The sequence below is a fragment of the Ceratina calcarata genome, unplaced genomic scaffold (genome assembly GCF_001652005.2).
Source record: "Ceratina calcarata isolate Rehan_Ccalc_2016 unplaced genomic scaffold, ASM165200v1 scaffold39.2, whole genome shotgun sequence".
NCBI lineage: Eukaryota > Metazoa > Arthropoda > Insecta > Hymenoptera > Apidae > Ceratina > Ceratina calcarata.
This window is the reverse complement of record NW_017162322.1, coordinates 3,615,432-3,629,621: the sequence shown is the minus strand read 5'-3', so window position 1 is coordinate 3,629,621 and position 14,190 is coordinate 3,615,432. Positions and strand designations below refer to the sequence as shown.

General features: G+C 48.9%; 1 protein-coding gene across 1 annotated transcript in view; it reads left to right on the top strand.

The window, feature by feature from the left end:
- The first annotated feature begins 1,347 nt into the window (after nt 1-1,347).
- Nucleotides 1,348-14,190, top strand: part of Mid1 (calcium-permeable channel component Mid1) — a 33,637-nt gene continuing 20,794 nt past the window's right edge. Inside the window, exon 1 of the mRNA XM_018026671.2 lies at nt 1,348-3,378. Within this exon, the coding sequence (XP_017882160.1) occupies nt 1,375-3,378 (2,004 nt within the window). The 5' untranslated portion in view covers nt 1,348-1,374. The remainder of the gene's footprint in view (nt 3,379-14,190) is intronic.

Below are 14,190 nucleotides of genomic sequence, written 5' to 3'. Positions count from 1 at the left end.
GGCCGGTTCGAGGAAGGACAAACACGGTGGTGTGCGACGCGAGAAGCCGCGGGTGCAGGTGGTGCGGACGCGGCAAGAGGAAGCGCCGGAAGCGATGGACCATCGCGGACACCACCATCGGGGCTGGTGGCACGAGAATTTCGAGCGGCTGGATCGCGCGTTCACGGCGTTGTTGTTGCCCCTGCTATCGTTGCCGCGCGAGTCGGGCTCGCGGTTCGACGACGCCGTTCTTGCCACGGTTCCGGTCGCCGCCGGCGCGACGTCGTCGTTCGAGCTGGTCGTCGCAGCGACCTTGGCGGATCGCTGTCGGGATCATCGAGAAGTCAGCCTCCTCCAGGGGGACTTCTAAGGGCCCCGCCGACCCGGGCCGCTCGGACAGATGTCACCTGGCTATCGACTCCGGGATACCTACGAGCGGGGCTGACACCATTCACCAGTCGTCTCGATGGCGACTGCGTCTCGACCATCCGCGGGAAGAGCGACTCGCCGAACGCATCTTCGTCCACGTTCATCAGCACCGCCGGAAACGTACACGCGAGGGACTCGACTCATGGATCAACCGAGATTGCCGAGTGTCGTCGGGACCGAGAAGGTTTGAAAAGGGGCTCGCGATGCGCCGTACTCGTCTCAAGGGCATCGAGTGCGGGAGCACCGAGCAGATCATCAGCGACGCCGACGTGGAGGTCAACGCCGTCGTTCTTACGGCGAAGTTGCTCCACGGAAAGCTACTCGTCGCCGAGAGGGTCGAAGCGGAGCTGCGTAGCGGTTCTCTCTTGGGGAGAGCGAGGAGAAACGCGAAAACGAGGAGGAAAACTAGAAGCAGGAGCACGGAAACGAGTGGACGAACGAGAAGGAGAAGAAGGGGAAGGAGAAGGAGAAAGAGAACGAGAGGGAGAGGGGCGAGAACGAAGACGAAAGCGAAAACGAAAAAGAAAGCGAAAACGAAAACGAGAAGGAGAACCCGGAAGAGGACGAGAACGAGAAGAAGAATCGGGACGAGATCGAGAGACAGGGCAAGATCGAGGACAAGGAGCAGAGCGAGAACGAGATCGAGGACGAGGAGCAGATCGAGAACGAGAACGAGAGCGGAAACGGAAGGAAGCAGAGTCGAGAGACACGAAGAGAGCGGGCGACGAGTGGAGATCGGTCTCGGTCTTTGGTGGCAGCGATGCAGCGCCTTGTACGAACGGAGGGCGAGTATCGCGAAGGCGATCGTTCATTTGGCGTCGCGTGTTCCAATCATCCTCGGCGCGTATACCGGCGGAAAGACGACGCGGAAGGGTATGTTTGAGGAAGGTGAAGTCGCGCCTCTGTGGTGTGGATCGTCGACGAGGACGAATCGCGGACGCTAGCGTTCCCGGGCTCCTCGTGTCTATGCAGTTCGATTCGTGCGGATTCACGGGACCATCTACGTCGTACGATCGAAGCGACGGGAGCCACGGTTCGCCTTTTCTCCGTAGTCCGACCTCCGACGAGCGAGCGTCTTTCTTTTGTCGTCGAGACTCGTCTCGTCGTTCCGAGGCTCGAGAGCCGCAACCAACCGGAGATGAAGCACGCCGTTCCTGGGGCTGCGACCGTCCGCTCGCGTGGTCGGCTCGTTGCCAGCGTCGCTCAGTCGAGCTCGGGGACGGATTCCAAACCGGAAACGCCACTGCCTTTCACGTCTCTTACTATTCACGGGTTCATTGCATTCGCGCGCTCGCGAACGATTTCGAGGAGGACGACGATCGTCGTGCACGGAAGCTTGGAAACGATCAGTGTCGAGAACTCGAGGAGAGCGAGGATAAAGAAGAGGCCGGAAGTGATCCCGCGGACGATTTGTCTCGGACGGTATCTCGGGAAACGGGGTCACGGTCTCGTCGCGCTGGTAAGCCAAGGACGAGATGGAAGAAGAAGGACGATGATGATCGAGCTCGTTTCGAGAAATCTGTCAATTTCTCGCCAATTCCTACCGCGGACGATCCCACAAACGTTTCTTCGGTCGATGCATTTCCTTACACTGCCTACAACGACGAGGACGAGGACGAGAACGAGGGCGACGCGCAGATCGCCTCGGCTCGCGAGATCGAGGACGTTCAACGACGGAAGAGGTTCTCTCGACAGCAGGACGACGGTACCACCCGTGGCAAAGGGGAACGTTCTCGAGGCCATCATCGTCGCGTTCGGGATTCGCGCGGCGAGAAACGCGAGAGTTACTACACTGCCCGGTTCCAGGAGCCGATCACCAACGAAAGTTGCGGGAACGAGACGACGGAACCCTCGACGAACGGACCAACGACGACGAAGGTGTCGAATTCGTGCGGCCGGAAATATGGATTGCTGTTCGTCTTATATCTACTGGCTGCTTGGCCGCTGGTGTGCTCGACGAATCCCCCCGGACAGTTCGTCTCCAGCTTCGCATCCGATTCATCGTCCCTCGGCTCGACTGAGAGGCTGTCCCGGCACAACGCCACGCAGATCTCGTCCCTACTGTCGTCTTCGGGCGTCGCGCATCAGTGGCTGCAGCATCAGCAACAGCAGCAGCAGCAGCATACTCGGCAGACCGAAGAGAAGCGCGGCACGTTACGGGAACAGCTGTTTCGAGACGTCAGAGACAGGGAGAGGAAGGATAACGGTGTCGACGGGCGTCACCATCGCCGACACGACGAGGAGCAACAGGACGAGCAGCAGACGGTTCGCGACAGGCGACAACGCGAGGTGCGAGCGACCGAGCCGGACGAGACGCATCCTTACAACGAATACAGTTGGGAGGTGAACCAGATAAACCCTTGGCTGTCGGCCTGCGACTTGGCGGGTCCAACGCCGGCCGATCTTCAAGGCAGTTGCGGTCCACCGGAAGTGCCGAAGAACTGCCCGGTACCGTGCTCGTCGGCCGCGAAGGAGAAGGGGAAGGACGCCGGGTTCCTCGAGGTGATCCAGAGAGTTGAACTCGCCGGGAGGAATTGTTATTGGTCCAAGGGGAGCGAGAGGCCGGTGTCGGGCCGCGAGGAGACCGACGACGACGACGGCGTACCGACGACTCCGGAACAGTGCCTTTTTTATCTCGAGGAGTCGCATAAGAGGGACATCTGTCGGGATGATTTTGGCCGGAGCAGTACGCGAAGCTTTTTCACCTCGAGGGAGAATCGATATTGGTTCATGAGCGGGTTGCGTCTGCGGCACTGCTGCGAGCACGCGGTGGTCAACGCCCTGGCGCCTGGCAAGGGCGGTCCGCTTGAAAACGTGTTAAACGGTGGTCAGAAGTGCACCGATGCCCTGGACAAGCTGTTGCTCGTCGACGCGTTGGCCGCGAGGTTGCATTGTGAGTTCGAGGAAGTGCTCGCGCGATACGATTGTGCTCAGTCCTATTCGGTCATCTTTAACTGCACCCACTGTAAGGTAAGCTCGCCACTTGGTCATCGCAAACCTGAACCCACCCCGGTTACTTTTGATTCCGCGCAGACATCGAGTTTTATCTTTTTCTTCTTTTGCGGGGTTTATCCACCTGCAGCCTTCGGCCCAGCAAGTGCCTGTTTTTCTCCTGAACCTTCAGTATTTTCCTCTCTACTATTTCCATGCCCATTTTCCTCTCAGTCTTCTCTCCATCATGCATTCGTCCAGGATGCTGCTTGTGGTGCGGGGAAAACCTTCAGTAGATAAACCCAATGGGATAAATCCTACCTAGGAAAACCCGCCCTGAAATAGTTGGTGTCTTGAGTATCCGTTCCCATTGGGTCTCTACTAGGTCACATTTCGTAGGCTTGAACATCGAATTTGAACCTCCCGCTCATCTTGTTGAGTGGGGTACGACACCTAAGCAATTGCACAAAGTCTCGCAGACCACGACCATAGTCACCCCATCCAGGTACTGACCGCGGCCGACGCTGCTTAACTTTGACATTGAGTTTTATTATTCCATCGATCGTCCAAGCGACTCGTCAGAAATTGCTTAATAAGACGGTAAAGATGTAATGCGAATTAATCGACGAAAGAGAGAAGGTGGTTTGGCACCGGACCGGGTACGAGAATCAAGTCCTTTTGTTTGAAGATCTGGTGGTCGTCAGTAGTAGTAGTTGGCAAGCGTGGCGGGCTTAGCGTCACGTGTAGAGTGCACCATTCGCGAACGACCTCTTTCGTAATCAACGCTAATAAGCGTTTCGTCCAGAAAGCTCTGCAATTAGGAACGAATTCAATTTGTCCTCGCGTACATTTTTTCTCTCATCTTCCGAGGGAGGGAGGGTTGGCAAGGAGCCTTTGTCCAGGCTCCGCGGAAAGCTTCCCGTCGATTCTTTCCACGTACAACCAATTCCTTTTTTCCGTTCACCGGTCGATTTCTTTAGACTCTGGCTCTCGTTACGCCTGGAACGTTACCAACAAATTGATACCACTGCTTGTTCATTGATATCTGCTTGTCAGAATTAGGACGATTCACTAAGAACGATCAAGCTTTTCATTGTCAAATCATTAATTGACACACGCGAGAGGAACGACTTGTCCATCGTGCGATTTTATTTTTGCGTGCGAAATCTCGCCGTTCAATTTGGCTGAAAGTGGCGACAGGAATTTCTTTATAACAGCCGAGCCAAGCTTTGAGCGTTAAGAGGTTTTCGAGAGGATCGCGTTGATAGAAAGCGGGATAAGAACGTTGATGTCGATTTAACCGATTAGCGCAGTTACTCGCGGCTAACCGATTTCAATCCCGGATTATAATTTTTGATGCAATTCGTGTGCCAAACTCGGCTTTCGCCAAATCGAACATCTGCGTTCGTTGTACACGTCGAACAGCCGAACGCGTTTCATCCCCGCGGGAGGGGTTTAATTAATTAATTCTGTCCGATGAAAATTGAAGGATCGTTGACCCAGAAATTAATAAGATGAATATCGACGGAAATGAACCGCGGTGATCGGAATCTGATAAGAGTAATTCCTTTTTTGTATTCGTGTAGGATCGTTGATTTTTCGAGAATCAAAATGCATCGGAGCTCATCACGGCCTCGTTAATCTCTGTACCCAATCGCGCAAATTCGTGCACGAGTATTGTTTATAAGACCACTCTGATTAGGCCATCTAATCAGAATCAAGGGACGACGGGTATCAACGTTCTTGGTCGCATCTCAATTAACCGGACTGTTTTCAGTCTGTTAATTACCAAACGCGTTTTCTCCAAATCGATTCCCCGTGTCCATTGGTTGAGACACGTGTACCCTTACCGAGGAACACGAATTTATAAGCGATTTCTCCTGCTATAACTATAACCAACATAACGTAACTGTCCGATTCGTCGGCCTTCGGGGACCGTTTTACGAGGCCGACCGCGACTGCACTCGATTCCAAGGATCTCGCCCTTCTCCTATCTATCAAAAGTCGACTAATTCATCCACCATTCCCTAATAAATGACAATTGATGCATACGATGGACGGTGCTTTTGCCGTAATCGTTGGTACTCATCGTTCTCGTTCCGTTTGTCAATAAATCTTTCTCGGTGGAGAGATTCCGCGTGCAGTCGAGTGGAAGTCCTTAATGAAAGACTTTAAAAAAAGTGTTGGAGGCTCGTGCGAGTAAGCGTATCTGATAAAACGCAACACGTCGCGTCGTAACCAATTCATTGCACCACGCGTTGTTATAGGTACGGTTAGCAATTCGTTCACGTACTCGTTAAACGTGTATAAGGTACGTATGGAAACGCGCGTGAATTGTCGGAGACAGATACGTAGCGAAGGGAAATGTAATCTGCGTAACCTCGTTAATGGGTTGTTCTCCTGCCGTGAAACCTCTGCCACCCGTTCGATCAGACGATTAATTTACAAATGCGATTATGCATCGATTCTAAATTCAGAAAGACAGAATTCTAAACAATAGGGGATGGTTAATTTTTAGGGGATGATCGTCAGACAAAAGATGAGTCATTTTATCTTTGGAATCTTTTGAGCAATCGTTCATTCTATGAAACGATTGATTTACAAATCTGATTACACATGGACAGAAGCAAAATTCTGAGGAAGAGACTATTCAGCTTTTAGGGGATTGTCATCAGGTAGAAGATCAGCTCGAATCTGCTTATCGTATCCCTGCGCCGTATACAATAGACCCACGTGTGTGTCCTCGTACACGCGCGATTTGCGCGTACGAACACGTCGACGCGCACCAACTAGTTTAATGATTAAACGTCAAGTATAGTCAGCCGTCGCGTCGCTGGAAACTAGTTGCTCATGGCAGCTAGTTTGCTTACGACTTGTTTGCAACCGTTCTCTCTCTCTCTCTTCCTCTCTATAATCTATACTAGACTTTTTTAGGATTTTCCTAAGAATTCTTGATTTAATCGACGTTAACTTAAAATGAGCGTTACAAGTTCTACTCACTGTTGAGACAACACAGAATTACAATAGAAATGGTCAGTGAATGGAAATCGTGAACAGAAATTGGGAGATCCTATTAGATTGGCAAACTAAATAATTGCGGAGTTTGTCGATAGACTTGTTATTTAAAATTCGCAATCACTTAGTTGCCAACCCAACATCTTAATTCTGCATCGACGGGGCTCTCTGTATCGGAACGTTCATCCTGTTTCTGCTAAGGGTGGTTTTAATTGCGAATAGAATGATTGCTTCGGGGTTTTACGAGTACAGCTGTTTATGGTAGCATCAGATTTTTGGAGAACCAGTTATTACCGATGCATAATGTATACGCAGTTGCGAACTGTCCGATGCAATACGCGGCCACTCCCCTTTCTCGTCGTGCTCGTGTATACGTGCAGACGCGCACGTGTGCCAGTGCATGCACACGCGAGGAGTTATGCCCCGTGCGTTATTCACCGTCGCGGTATTGGTGTCTCGATGCTCGTCCATAGAGCCCGACGTAGGGGTGGACACTCGGGGTAATTGGCAACAAACTATACCGATGAATGTGACTCCGACAGTATATTCCTTATTATCCCGACGAGCTAGGTGTTCCCTCGGAGTATATATATCTCGTTTCCGACCGACGCTCACACGCCTACTCTTCTATTGGGAATTTCCCTTCGCTTATGCGCGTCAATATTCCATGCCGACTCGGTGAAACAATTAAACTTTTTCAATGCAATTTGCCAGCAGCGATGATCCTCATCGGAAACTCGTCCGCTAGCGACTCGTTCAGAGAACTGTAACGACGATCTACGTATCGTCTTACGCGATGGAAGTTGTTTTTGTAGAATATTTTATCGCAAGCGTTAGAACGAATCGAATACGGATCACCGGTTAACAGGAGATAGACCGGAAGAATCCGGGTGTATCGAGTAAATAGAAATTGGTCAGTGGTGTTTTCGAATTTTATGGAATTGCATTTTACAACGCAGAACGTGCGTCTACAAATATATGTCGATGGGAGGGAAAAAAGAGAGCGTGAATGCAGCGATTGAACACGATTCGAAAGGAAAATCATTTTCCAATGGTAGAGAGAGCGAGTCTGTGAAACGTCGTCGGAAGATACTTTAAACGATTTTATGGAAGCAAGGCGGAGCTAACGCGTGTTCATTCGAATTAATGAATTAACAAAATTGACGTTAAACCACCACCGCGGCTGCTGCTGCTGCTGCTGCTGCTGCTGCTGCTCGTCTCTCCCTCGTTATTCCTAATCGTCTAAAAATATACTACCGACCGAAAGGACGGGAGGCCGGGACAAAAAGATCGGCGGCGATCTTAAATCAAGCTGCCGTCTGACGTGTTCGACCCTAAATCTCTCAATCGCTTCTTTTAACCCCGCTCGAATTAATTAACGAAATTGACGTCAAAAGGGACAGCCCGGCTTATATACACTCGTGCACTCGTCTTTTCGCATCGTGCCTATTTATTATACAGTGACCCCCACACAATCGACTCGATTTGTTTTATATCGTCGCTCGTGTCACGGGCAAACCGGAAAGGGTATCGTATTATCAACGTTCTGTTTCTGTCCAGCGAATCTCATACTGATAACTAGTTGACAATCAATCGATTGTATTTATTGTATAGTCGGTCAAAACATAGTAAACAAATTTGTAAGTTGGTCACTCTCGTTCATCAAATTGCAATCAAACAAAACTATTCCGTCACGAGAGTCCATAACAGTTTCGTGTAGCTTAGAGGTATTGGGGTAATCGAATAGATCCGAGTAGTGGCGAAAATATGAAAAACATTAGAGGGAAAGAGACGTGAGGTCAGCGATCGAAAACTAGTCTTTGCGAACTATAGACTCTCGTGACGGCAAGTTTAGATGAAGACGAAAAATGTGTTGAAATCGGCCTTTATATCGGTTTTTCTCAAGTAAAATTGAGCATTAAGGATGTATTGGCTATACAGTCAATCTCAAAAGTTTATGCACTTTAGAAACGAATTTTTTAAAAAGAAATCAGACGTCGCAAGAACATTGCTAATAATAAACANTCCCGTAGATTCAACGGTTTATGAGTAATTAAGGAAAAATGAAATTTTTTGCCAAAAGTTCGCCGTTTCGACGCTGGGATGGTCGGATTTTGTCAACATCAATAAAATACCAAATAATCATACGTAACTCGTTAAATATCGAAGTTAGAAGGAAAACAACTTTTCTTTGAAGCATTTTCCGCAATTTTAATTGGATATTTCCTTCTATACTTTTTAGCATGTAGCTATTTATTATTAGCATTATTCTTCTGACGTCTGATTTCTTTTTAAGTACAGTAAATGCGTTTTTCTGAGGTACATAAACGTTTGGGATTGACTGTATAGCCAATACATCCTTAAGGGGCTAGGGTAGCCACGCGACTTCTCTGACACGCGTTGGCAAAATTTGGCGTTTTTTGCTCTATCTTATCAGTAAGCAGGCAATAATAGTGCAAAATATGGGTTTACTTTCGGATTCGGCGATGGAAAAACCACGGCAAGACACATGGCCCTCTTTGGGGTAGGTTCCGGCCTTCTACTAAAGACGGCCGTGGTTCTACCCCTTAATAAAGTTAAAGTTAAAATTAAACTGTCGAATTCACGTGTGTACGAGGGTGCCCGGTATGCGGCGTGAGCGAGCGTTCAATGAAAAATGTGTCTCGTCGGAGAAAAGATAAGTCGTGGCGGGGCAATAGGATTCGGTAATGGTAAAAGGAAGAAAGGTAGCGGAAAAAAAATAATCGGAGGGGTTGCACATTGCGATGGACGAAGGATGGTCGCAGCGAGGGGAAGTAGGAGCGAAAGGGGTGGGAGGATGCAAGGTGCAATCAATAGCGAGATTGCCCTCGCTCGGTAGCTACTCAACGCCAATAGAGGGACGTTATAGACACGAGCGTCGAGCTGTTACGATTGTAGATTCACTGTTCTCCAGTGGATTCCAGCTTAGCCGGTGCTGTTACGTGGCCCGGACCACCTCTGTCGGAACTTTTCATACCGTCCGTCGAACGCGATTACAATTATTCCCGGCTGGGCTCCTGTCTACGCCGCTGATACGCGTAGTCATCTGATACGAGGATATAATTCGACCGTGACCTCTTTCGCGTTACAGCGAAATCGAATTCGGGTCAATCGAAATCGAGTCTTAAACCCGCGGTCGAATCTGTTTCACATCTCGCCTCGATGCGAGCTGTCCGTCTTTCGTTCGTCGTCGCGATCACCGTCTCTCGGTGCTCCGTGCGATAACGTTCGAACGAATTTCATCGTAGAAAAATTGCAACAGAAATTCGTACAGTAAAATCAGGCTTAGCTGCCACTTGGTACCAGGTCCAAGTATCTATTATTCCACCCTCCACTCGAACATTACGAGTACTCGAGAACTGTGCTGCACAGCTCCTCCTCCTTTCCGTGTCAAGATTTTGTGGAACTTAAGCGAAACATCCCCGAGTCGCGAAGTACTTTAAACATCTCACCCTCCCCATGACTCAGCCTCTTTATCTGACCATTATTCTCTTTCCCGTTAACCCCCCCCCCCTCGTCCATCCGACGTCGTTCCCCATCGAATTCGATCGATTCGTCTGCCGCCTCTTCCCGGCTGCGTGTCTCTGAGGGGCGCATTCCCGCGGTCTCCGATTCCTTAGATATCCTCTTTTCCGTTCGACATCGTCTAACAATAAGCGGATTAAAACTCGGTGCCTCCGGTATCTCGAAGAAACGCGAGTTTCCCTGATAACCGGTAGCTACGTTCGATTCTCTTTTAATATCCAATTCCTCATTGTCGTCGACGTTCCGTACCTCCAGGAGCTCGGGGTTTCGATTGAACGAACGGGAACACGGTGAAAATTCCCGGCAAGCAACCCTGCCTGACCCATATACCCTGCCCCTTGATATAAACTACCGTGGAATGCTATTCCTATTCACCGGAGTTTCCCCGCCGCCTCTTTTCTTTTCCTTCTGCGCTGCACCGCGCCGCGTTCGACTCGACTCCCTCGCGAGTTCCTCTCCTCTCTCCATCCATTGTTTAAGGAGCGGAAACGAGGAAATCGTAGGTTTGACTACCGACAGCCAGTTCGCCAAGTGAACCTCCGCCCTCGACCAACTGTAATCGCGCGAACACACGTGCAACCTACAACTGGTACACGACTTCCCGACCCTTTCCCAGTTCCGTCGAAACGGATAACAAATAGGAAATCATAGACGTCTCGCATGGTATCTATTTCATCGTGGAATCGTGTTTCGTTTAAGAGTTCCCTCGGCAGATATTTATCTAGCCTCTCGGGTTCTTTCGGTGCTTTGAACTCGATCCAAATTGAAATGGAATTTGTTCGATTCGGATTCGAATTGTTCGATTTCGATAATGGCCCTAATTCAACTTAAAGGGGTGATCCATGAAAAAGTGGGAGGCGTCGGTGAGCAAAGCCGCGCGATTGATCGAAATTGATCGCGCGTGAATTGCCTCCAAACAGGCAGGCCGGGTTTATAATTAAAGCCGTAATTAACGGCGGACGTATTTAAATCCGGTCCGCGTGTTCTCCCCGTGATGGGACGTTCTTTATTTTGTGTACTCTCGGACGTGTGAAACATCTCCGATTTTCTATTCAACGACGTAAACGAAAAACGGGCTTTGAAACGGCTTTTAATAATTAGTCGACGCGGTCGTTAGTCAAATCACTTTCCATTCATTCCGTCTAGTCCCGAATTTTCCTCTCCGCTTGCGTAAGGAGCAGATCTATTTTTCGCTGGCTCGGATGAAACTATCGAAAGGGGACGGGGGAAGATAGAAAGTTGAAGGATCCAGAGAACGGAGGAAAGTTGTACAGGGAAGTGAGTAACGGAGGAATTGAAAGGGGATAGATAGTGAAAGAAGGCTGGAGGAGGACTACTTCCATGTGGATGGAATACGGATCAATATCGTAGAGGATGAAGCATCTTTCGGTTAGATTCCTCGGGCTTTGGACGCAGGAGCCGATCCGATAAAAAGGAAATGTATGTAATATATACGAGCACGAGGAGGACCCTTTTGTTCTTTTCACGACGGTTGCTCGGCTTTGATCTCTCTATTAAATTACTTCGGAATCAACGACAATTACAGCGATTCAACAAATTCAATTATCGTCCAAGACCGGCTCGGTAGTTCACTCGGTGTCTCAGAAAAATTTTTACACCCAAAAATGGGTGATTCTGCAAGTGTTTCTCAACAACAATTTCCTTTGGCAAAATGCAAAGTAAGCCATGGTTTTTGAATTATTAACGAAAAACACTGACCCGGGGCCCGCGCCCAGCCATGGGTAGGTTGGCTCGGATCGTGACACTCGGCCATGGAATAGGGCGAGCCCTATACGCGCTCTTATTGGTCAGTGGTTTTCGTTAATAATTTAAAAACCATGGCTCACCTTGCATCACTTGCAGAATCCTCTCTTCGGCTCTAATACTTTTTTTAGGACACCCTGTATACTTACGAAATCTACAATGGTTCTGTATAATCTACGATCTACAAAGATGTAACGTAGTGGCTTTCGCAGGTTTACGAGTTTGTATCCCTTATATTTCGGCCAGTCTCCTGCTGTAGACGCATGAAAATCCGCAATGGACAGGAACGACTCTCGTTAATAGCGGCGGGTGAAATAGGCCAAGGGCAGAGTCACGCGCTAGGGGTGAAAATAATATCCGATCGTGTCAACCATGGTGAAGCGACAAAGGCGCGGCAAATCTTTTTGTTTACCTCGTCGTCACGGAGGTGAAGGAAAAAGCCGGCGGTGTTCGTCGATATGAAGCGACGTCGCGAAAAGAAGGAGACCGGGATCGAATGCTGAATCGTCGTACCCAGTGTCCACCGAGAAACTGCGAAGTTTTTACTCCTCGGATTAAGTAGTATCAACACCGTCGCACAAGTAGAAAGCTCCTCGACGGAGACAGGAGCTCCTGGAGTTCTCTTGAATAGGTTGCTATTAGCACGGGAGGGAAATCGAAGAGGCTATTGTTTCTCTGCTATCTGGCATCGATTCCCCGCGTCGGTTACTATCGTATCTAGCCTGATTGATAGTACCGTATTTACGCGTCGAGGAACTTTCTTTCGAGGGCGTTGTTTTCCTCGGTTCAACGTCGATACCACCGCCATAGATCTCCGCGGGGAACGTCCACTTCTTCCTTGTCGGCCATCTCTCGTCTCATTTTACTCCCAGAGATAAATTCATTCTCAATAGGTGCGGTCCCGTAGATCGTGGATCGCACGCAGTAAATCGCGTGTCCCGTCGCGCGTTCTCTATAGATCGAGCGTAACAGTTTCTAAGGTTAAAAGCGAATTCGAGAGGTCATTCTCGATTCGTCGCGAGGAGATGACGAATATCACCGCGGCTGCCGCGGATATATTTAGCCCGTAATATCCGTCGGTTTTCTGGCTCTGCTCCCCAGCGGTACCGCCGATCTATACAGCCGCCTCAGTTGTTCGCGTCGTAAATATTCGAAAACTTCTATCTGGAAGTATACATAGGTACGTAAATAAGTATATAGGTGGGACCTGAGGGAACACGAATCGGAACCCGTTAAATCCTTTCTATTCGGGCACGGATGATTTGAAGGAAATAGGGTACGAGCAAGATTTAACGGTACATCCTTATTGGCAGCCTTCGATGGGTAATCCGCGTAAAATCGATCCACCGGTAATCTTTTTCATTAGATACGCGTGTTCGAGAGATCTGTGTATTATTCTTGCACGAATTTACACGTACACGGGCGATTATTTCAATACACGTCCTTGAATTCTCCGAGTAGAGACGTACAGGGAGGAGGCGAGTCACGTGGCAGGATCACGTTGCCGCCGCGTATTCATCCTTCTTTCGATTATTGATTCTTATTTCGCGTCTCCCCTCGACGCAGGTGGACGGTCCCGTATGATTCGGAAACTATCCAACATGAAACGAATACAGCAGTAATTCGTCTCGTTCCACCGAGTGACAGCGGCATTGCTCTTTCGAAAGAGGATCGTTTTCGGTCGATCCCGGCCCCAACTAGGAACCGAACGATTCTTCCGTTGATTGCCAAGTATTCTTGCCCCCTAGGGACATTTTTACGAGGCACAGCGAGAAACCGTCGCTGCAGTTCTTCGAAATAAGGGTACACAGTGGTCTATTAACCTTTCCACCGTGATTCAGACTCGTACGATTCGCATAGAAAGGACAGGGCAACAACGGCTGTTGTGTCCGCATGTCAGAAGCAACAAGACACGTAGAATCATGGTGTAAAAACATAAGGTGTGTTCTTGCGCATCCATTTGAACATCCATCTGTACACGGACACGTCCACTTGTTGGCCATTTTGGATTTCTAACCAATCACGCTTCATATTAAAACAGAGCGAATTTTAAAATCGTAAACATATCAAAAATTAGGTTTTCGGAATGTAATATGTATGCGTGTTTGAACTAAACAATAGTTCATCGTACTTCCAATATGATCGATGAGTGGAAGGCGCAAACAGCGAGACATTTGAACACGCCGGAAGAACACACCTTATGTTTTTACATCATGCGTAGAATCACCATTTATTACTTACTTAAACTTGCTAGTCCTAGGCTGGAATACAGGAGTAATTTTCCTCGTTCCACCGAACGACAGAGGTATTGCTCTTTTGGAAGAAGATCGTTTTCGATCTTTACCGGCCACATTATTATTATTATTATTATTATTATTATTACAATACATCAGTATTATTATTATTAAATTACTTAATCGCTACGCGTATCACGCCGGTCGGAAGACCTCACGTAACACTGAATCGTTACTCGCTAATTACCGCCGTATGGGACGTTCCTCTATACAGGGTATCCCAGAAAAAGTG